Here is an 8,728-nt window from a genome sequence, read left to right on the forward strand (position 1 = left end):
TATGGTTTATAAGATAGTCGTCTATTTAAAGTTTGATACAAGACAACACTTTTTTTTAATTTTATTAACATTTTCTACATATTTTATGTGGGATTGTACATCGTTTCGTCCTTCGTTGTTCAATACGTTACTTTATGAAATACGATCGGAAATACAGCCGCCGATCTTAAAAACGTGGTACCGTATGATATCTAAGTCAATAGGTTTATTAAGTACTTTCAGTTTGATTTCAGTAACTGAGTAATCTTTGGTGTGGTATATTTACTTTTGTTTTGGGTGTTTTTGTTATCTATTGACCATAATACCAGTATTATAGACTTTATCTGTTTTTTAATGAATCGTTTGTTTTGGGGGAAAATGTTCTTTTTTAATGCTTTTCTTATGACACTGATCTAGATTAAAAATAGGAGAGTTCAATGCTTTAAAAAACACTCAACCACACGAGTCCGGATACCTGGACAGTGATTTTGATTATTCATATCGTATTTTTACTACTTTATTGAATCTGGTGTTCTTGGCAGATATTTAAGTGCCAGTCTTTGTAAGAATCAGGCAATTTAGAAGAATTTCAAAACATGGCCGAAAAAAACCCACCGACCTAACCATCCTATTTTGTAGTTAACTTCATCCTCCTGAGTTAGAAGTGGCAGGTCTTTTGTTTCTGCGTGTCTGGTAATTCGAGAAATCTCTAGATAACTTTTGGTTAGAATGATAGCAAATTACGGAGTTAGCTCCTCTTAATTGTTATTTTCTTGTGCATTTCAAACAAATGTTATAATCATGCACCATTTTGAACATAATATGATGTCAACTTGAGTGGGTTTTTATTTGTCATGTTTTCACCACTGCCTGATTCTTAGGCAGATTGGCACTTAATAAGACGGTAATGAATTTAAACGTATAAGGATCATAGATAATAAGTAAAATATGCGTACCCCAGTGATTTGAATATAATTTTATATCAGTATACTTTTTCAAATTCATTACAATATCAACTAGTTAATTAGTAAAGTATTTATAACAAATTATCACTACACTCATTTAACAAGATTCCAATATTCACTTAGCAAAATCCCTACTCTCATTTAACAGATCCCTACTCGGAGTATACTCACTTAACAAAATCCCTTCGTTAACTTAACAAGATCCCTACACTCACAAAGCAAATCCTTACACTCATTTAACTGGATCCATACACATACTTAACAAGATCCCTACACTCACCTAAAAAAATCCAAACACTCACAATTAAAATTCCTACAATCCCTTAACGAAATCCGAGGCAAAGGAAAATTGAATCTTTGTAATGCTGCGCTTCATCACAGATTCAGAAACATAAAGTTTAGTCGACTGATTAATTGAAACTTTGAAAGAGATCTAGTCAAATAAATACATACTACTACCTCCGTCACAAAACTAAATCCTATTCATACATCAATTTTATATAACGCTACAGTATATCAAATAACTCAGAAAATACTAAACAAGTTCAAGCTCACTTATAACGAATAGAAGAAAGTACTGTGTAAAATGCCTTAGCCTTTAAGTCTTCTAGTGCCCTTTTCTTCTCATTCCGTGAGGAAAAGTTTGTTGTGGAATAACTAGTAGCCTGCGCTAAGAGATCGTTCAGGCTACACTGCTTCTGTGGGGTATTTGGTCTAACAAATGGAATATCTGTTTCCTCCTCAATTACCATATACAACGTATCCATAATAGCTTTTGTGAGTTTAGAATCGTTGCTGGTGGCTACTATCTGTAAATCTGACATCATGCTGATTATTTTGTCGGCTTGTTTTTCATTTGACGGATCATTTCTGCGTGTCTTCAATTCTTCCATTTCTTTCATAGTAATCTCTTCTTCTTGTTTTGAGCTTTCGCATTCTTTATTCATATCGAAATATACTTGGAGAGCTGCTTCTGGATCTTCAATGATTTTTTGTATCTTCTCTCGGATTTCATTGGCTTCTGTCTCAGTTAAATGAGCTATTAAATTGCTCTCTATAAAATAGTGCTTGAGATATCTCCTGTCTAAGCACTCTATCATATAGGACAATATACTTTCAAGGGCTAACAATATTGTAGAACGGCGATCAAAGAGATCAGGATCAATTTTTCCACACTGGTGATAAAAGGCAGTTTTCCAGTGAAAAGTGGTAAGTACTGAAGAATAATGTTTAAGGTAATCTTTCTGGAGGGCTTTAAGAAGTAGGACACATAGTCTTTGATCGGAACTAAGGTTAGAAGCTAGGATAATTTCCGCCTGATTAAAGCCCAGACAAAAATCGATATCGGTAGAAGGTTTAACAATTGCCGGCTTGGCTACAACGTACACCTCCGACTGACAGATTTTTTCAACAGCTTCCGAGCTTGGCCACAATACTTTGTCGCTGGTCAGTATCCGAAGACTCCATTCTTCCAGACATTTGAGTTTTCCCTCGAGAGGAAATGCAGCAATAAAATCTTTGCTGGATTTGTAGTTAAATTTAACCCGGAATACTTTTTTGCTGGGTAAATCTTCAATGAAATGTCTATCGTTTTCCTCTGTTCTTTGTTTGTTTCTATTTGGATGAAAATACGTCGGACTAGCGACTGCAGAATCAGAGGTGACTCCATCTATTAACCCGCCAAAGGTTTGTACCAGCGCAGTACTATACTCCTCGTTTGGTTTTATTTCAGCAAGTATACTAAGAATGTTGGTAAGAAGTGATTTCATACTGGGAGATAAATCACTTGAGTCCATTACCGATTGGAAATAATTTTTCGTAGCCCTCATGTCTGTGTCCTGTTTTCTCATATATATTTTTTCGGTAGCTCCACCAACCATCTGGAAACCAACGTAGTTTTCTTTACACATGCCTGGTTTAGCTTCACGGTTGAATTCGACATGATCATTATGTTCCCTCTTTGAATCAAGTGGCATTGTAAAGACTTGGAATAGACCCCGCATTACTTTAAAAGCCTCTCTATCGATTTCCTTTAGAATACGGCTGTGGAAGTATTGCCCGTCTACCAGATTGTGAGTAAACAAATGTTGAAATTTGTCACCTCTGATGTAGACAAAACAAGGTAAATCCTCTCTGTGTTCCAAGGCGTCCACGGGTATGGAAACCCCTGATATGATCAGGTAATCAAAGTCGCCTACATTCATGTTTGACCGCAGCCTGGTTCTTTCTGCCGTGCTCCCGACCACCATACACCACTCTTTGCCGAAATGAGATGCAAATTTTGTAATGTATTTGCAGTATCTGTGCTGCCGTGCATCGTTCGGCACTTGTTTGCTTTGGTCCTCTAACATTTTGTAGAAGTACTGAAGCTTTCTCTGAAGATACTGATAGGCACTTTGCATATTACTCTATAAAATACAAACGAGATATCTTGTAGATAGAAAATATAACATGTATATAAAAATGGTCGTAACCATCAATTTAGAATAATCAGGATCCAGGATCTTTTAAAACATATTTAGAAAGTTTAATTGCCAATCACCGTTAATTGCTGTATCTGCAGTCTAGCCATAAACACCGTCAGTAATTAAAAAGATGCTAATCAGTATCGATGATGTAAACAAAAACAAAAAGTCTTTTGAAAATTTATCAAGGTTGAAATTTTCGAAAAGCGGAAGATTAAAAATTCAACGGGAGGGGTGGGCGAGAATCTATAAATCTAACTTTTTACTCCCGCCGAAAAATTCCAAAAATAAAAGTGAGTAGATGTGTTCATATAATAACCAATGAGACAACTATCAACCATAGTTCAAATGTTTGAGTACTATCAAGTTCAAATTAAAACAATACTTAATAATACCGTCTCAAAGAATTTCCAAAAGTAAGCCCAAAGTACTTTACCTGTTGATATAGAAATAATGTCGTCCTATTCCGTCAAATTTGTATGGTCGATATGAACCTGCCTATCGTTATGTATGGTCGATATGAACCTGCCTATTGTTATGTATGGTCGATATGAACCTGCCTATCGTTATGTATGGTCGATATGAACCTGCCTATCGTTATGTATGGTCGATATGAACCTACCTATCGTTATGTATGGTCGATATGAACCTGTCTATCGTTATGTATGGTCGATATGTACCTGCCTATCGTTATGTATGGTCGATATGAACCTGTCTATTGTTATGTATGGTCGATATGAACCTGCCTATCGTTATGTATGGTCGATATGAACCTGCCTATCGTTATGTATGGTCGATATCAACCTACCTATCGTTATGTATGGTCGATATGAACCTGCCTTTCGTTATGTATGGTCGATATGTACCTGCCTATCGTTATGTATGGTCGATATGAACCTGTCTATCGTTTTGTATGGTAGTGTACCCCAATTTTTGACATTTTTACCTATTATGTCTGTTTGTTGTGTTCACACATTGTTGTCAATATAATGGAATTTTCTGCGACTGTCATACAAGTGAGAGGTTTAGCTAGATATAAAACCAGTATTAATCCACCATTTTCTACATAAGGAAACGCCTGTACCAAGTCAGGAATATGACAGTTGGTTTCCATTCGTTTGATGTGTATGAGCTTTTTATTTTGCAATTTGATAAAGGTCTTTCCGTTTTGAATTTTCCTTGGAGTTATTTTTGTTATTTTACTTTGTAACACAGATAATCTTTAAAGTGCTTTACTAATGCCTTTCCAATTTTCACTCTTATCAAATTTAGATTTGGGATAAATGGAAAATGACCAGTGCTTTTAACTAGTTCACTGCTCGATTCTGTCTTTTCTTTTTCAGACGTGTTAGAAAAGTCAATACGATTCTGGCGCTGATGTTAAATACCAATACTTCTTCAGGCTATAGTAGGAACCATCTCAAAAAGCCTAGAAAATCATTCATTATAGTTACCTGTATGGGGTGTTTGATACTACTGAGATGATTTTTCAACAAGGAAAAATGAATTTATTCCTCAATACACAGGCCAGGACTATGCAAAACAAAAAACCACGATCATTGTTCATATATATTAATATTTTTATCATAAAATTGCATTGTTTCATAGTAGTTATCGATTAAGTTTAAGATCGTTGTTCCCCCTTTTCTTACTTTTTTGTTAAACGACTACAAGGAAAATCCGCAAAAATAGTCAAAATAAATGAATAAAAACACTGCAATCGAATCATATCCGAATCCGATTTTCATATTTTTTACTCTTTATCAATCTTTTTTCAAAAAGTTCGCTTATTTGAAATTTATTTAAAATGTGCTTTTCATGTCGGGCCTGTAATATTTTTTTTTTATAGTTTTGCTCTTTGTTGAAGGCCGAGTAGCGACCTATAGTTTCAAACATTTACGTCATTTGGTCTCTGGTGGATAGTTGTCAGTCTACTTGGGCAATCATACCACATCTCCATATTTTCTTCATGTTTCTAGAATAGAGAAGTCATCAGTCAATTCGGGTTATTGTTGGAGTCGTGTATAATAAATTTGAAAGCGGAATTACAGAATTACCATTTCTTCAAAATATTTCAATATCCGAATTGTTATATTTTTCCCCTTCAATTATAATTATATTATCTTTATTTTATCTAGAAATGTCAGTCTGGTAATTTAATCTAATTCACATTTACCTGACATTTTCTTTCTATCAACTTTCGTCAGTTAGTATTTCGTACAGATGAGGTTATCGAATTAGGTTTTAAAAGATTAACACATTAGGGCACTATTCAATCAAAATGTTAAATTTATGTTTCGGTGAAGGGTCGCTATTACTTTTCTTGGTATCATGGCTTCCTCAACCAATAAAACAGACCAGACACCACGATTTAACTAAGATATTGTTGAAAGTGGCGCGAAGCTTTCATAAGTAGAAGTTAATTGTATTATTTTTGGGTCAGGAGGATATTTTGAAAACAAAATATTCATTTTCACCTGTTGCAACGCCTGCATAATTATTTACCGGGAAATTTCTTTTTCAATTTTTTGTAGATCTATATAAAAAGTCCAGCGATGGAGATGCAAAGTCAAGCGCAGGATATACAAAGTGCAGTGCTGTAGATATAAAGTCTAGAGCTGGATATTTAAGGTCCAGCGCTTGAGATTTAGAGTCCAGCGCTGGAGATATAAAATTCAGCGATTAAGATATAAAGTCCTCCAATTGTAACGCTATACCAATTGAGAAGAAACAACCGCGAAGGTAAAAAAAGAAAATGCAAAAAAATATCGAATTTTAGCGTGTCGAGTATTTGTCGAATATGCCATCAGACGTTTAAATCATTTAGGGTTGTTGGAACTTTGTGGAGACATCAAAGACGAGAATTAAATCAAATTGTTGAATTGTGTACTTGATTTGTGGAGAGACAAACTGAGTTTTTTTTTTACTATTAAATATGTTTTACCCATTTCATTCAATGTATATATTTAGGTTTGTGGCCCTAAAATCCATCATTCCCATTCTTTACCCTTTTATATATGTATTTTAAGCTTTGTTTTGCACTCCTAAATCAAACAAGTCTTTAACTGTACGATATATTGTATTAAACACACCACAAAGGTAAACTATAGTACGCAATGCAATTGTAGTTTGAGAAAGTCCACACGTAGAGTCTTGTACTACCGGTTATGTAACATCAGCGCAGTATATTTAAATTCCTTTCCTAGCACGTCTATTTGACAGTATCTATTGTTTATTCGTCGGAAGTACACATATCATGTTACTTTTTTATTGTGTCGTTCATTATTTTTTTTTTAATTTATACATTTTTAAACTATATATCCCACAGAATAAGTGTAGCCACGTTTGGTTCAATTTGGTCCATCAAAAGAAAAGATTTTTGAAGCCGTTAATTGACAACGGACGCAAGTGATAGCAACAGATGACGGACACAAGTGATAGCAATTGCGTACATGTTAGTTAAAAAAAATACAGCTTAATAATGGAGGCCAGAAGACTTATCATTGTGGAATTCATGTATAACTGATATTCTGTCAGGGGTATTCCATATTCCAAAGCTTCGTTTTTAGGATGATAAAAATAAGCAAATCCTATCAATGAAAATAAATTCATCATAGATACCAGGATTGAAATTTTGTACGCCAAACGCGTGGTTTATCTACAACTGACTCATCAGTGACGCTCGAATAAAAAAAGTTGAAAAGGCCAAATTATTTTAGGCGCCGCCAATTTTCTGTTTAAAATTTAAATGCTTTCGTTAACACTTAAGGTTGCAAATAGGAAACAATAACACATCCTACTTGTTCCAACCATCTAGAATCTAACTGCTATTGTACTGATAAACTATTTGATTAAATATGTTTGGCAGATCTATTTTGAATTGTATAGTTTCCTAGAAACAGACGTATACAAGGTTTACAACCATGGTAAATAAAAGGAATTGGGATGTATAGCATGTACGTCAATGAGACAGAAACCAAACGCCAAAAAAAGAAAAAAAACACACCAAGGCATTTATCAACTGCTTCAAGATAATCCTTCCGTACAGTTGATTTGTATTCCTTTCTGAGTTTATATTTAATGAATTTGGAGTTGACAGACCTTTCCTAGTCAAATTCGAGACGATTAGATGCTTGAAATATGGTGTAGACTCTTTAATATTGTCCAGTACGTATATTGACATCTAGTAGTCATTCGGTTAATTGTGTGTTTGTGTTGCTGTTTCATTGATGTACATTGTAAATCCAACATCTCCTTTCTTTAATATCTAGTGATCAACACACACTCTTCGTCAAAGCTCTTAGTCGCCGTCCATTCTATAATAAGAGATACGGCTGATAATTTCAAAAAAGCTTAATCTATTACTATCTCAGTCTGAAAGTACATTTTCGTCTGACAAGAATAGATGATTCGTTTAACGATACCTAATGAATGAACTGGAGAACTTGAGTTGATACATGATGAGGCGTTCTTTTATATTCTTTAAAAAGACATTTAACTTTGAATCTGGGGTCCAAAAGAGCCCCGTTTGGGATTCATATTAGTTAACGCATTTGAGATGAAGGTCTAAAGACAATAGTTGATTATCAAGGACTTACCATAAATAATCACTAAACAAAGTTTTGGTATCCTTAGTAAAAATGAAAATAAGTATTGTGGTAATTGCCAATTATTAAACATCTTTGTCGGCGGAAAAACTACATATACATATACATAAGTCTCGCTTTCCGCAATTAGGGTTACTCATTTGTGAGATCAAATTAAACATTGCATAAGTTATTGTAATGTCAGGTCTGACGTATTAAATATATACAGATATAGCTATGTTTTGACTTGAATGTGCGACAAACTGTACATTCAAGAATTCATTATTTTTTACCATAACGAATAAACGGACATACACAAGTAGTCATAGTTTTTAGATTTAATTCACGCTCTAACTGGACCATACGCGTACAGAAAATTTAATTTTGATGACACAGGGGTTCATTTGTTGCAGGATCCAAGTCTACATAAAATGCAGAACCCCTGAATTTCTAATGTGATGGTAGAGAAAAAAGGTTGATGATGGTCATGTGACTCATGTCAATAAAGAATGTAATTGGGATACCACAAAATAAGATGCACACTTATTTGTATTATAGAAATGTCTTAGGAATTTTCAATGAATTATAGGTGCCTCGGTGAACGAGTGGTCTAAGAAGTTCCTCTCCAGCAGTCAATAGCGATAGCTCGCCTTTCAATACTGATGTTGTGGCAGGTGCGTCACACTCCGATCTTAATTGATGATGATTGCCAGTTTTCCTGCCGAAGCTTGGT

The 8,728-nt window shown here is 34.5% G+C and overlaps 1 protein-coding gene across 1 annotated transcript; it reads right to left on the reverse strand.

Moving 5' to 3' along the window:
- Positions 1-939: 939 nt before the first annotated feature.
- Positions 940-8,081, reverse strand: LOC127710882 (uncharacterized). Its single transcript, XM_052216843.1, has 2 exons — positions 8,008-8,081; positions 940-3,352 (listed from the first exon to the last, which is right to left on the reverse strand). The coding sequence occupies exons 1-2, from the start codon at positions 8,008-8,010 to the stop codon at positions 1,496-1,498; spliced, it is 1,860 nt and encodes a 619-aa protein (XP_052072803.1). The 5' UTR covers positions 8,011-8,081; the 3' UTR covers positions 940-1,495.
- Between the last annotated feature and the right edge of the window lie 647 nt (positions 8,082-8,728).

This window comes from Mytilus californianus, unplaced genomic scaffold (assembly GCF_021869535.1).
Source record: "Mytilus californianus isolate M0D057914Y unplaced genomic scaffold, xbMytCali1.0.p SCAF_8, whole genome shotgun sequence".
Classification (NCBI taxonomy): Eukaryota; Metazoa; Mollusca; class Bivalvia; order Mytilida; family Mytilidae; genus Mytilus; species Mytilus californianus.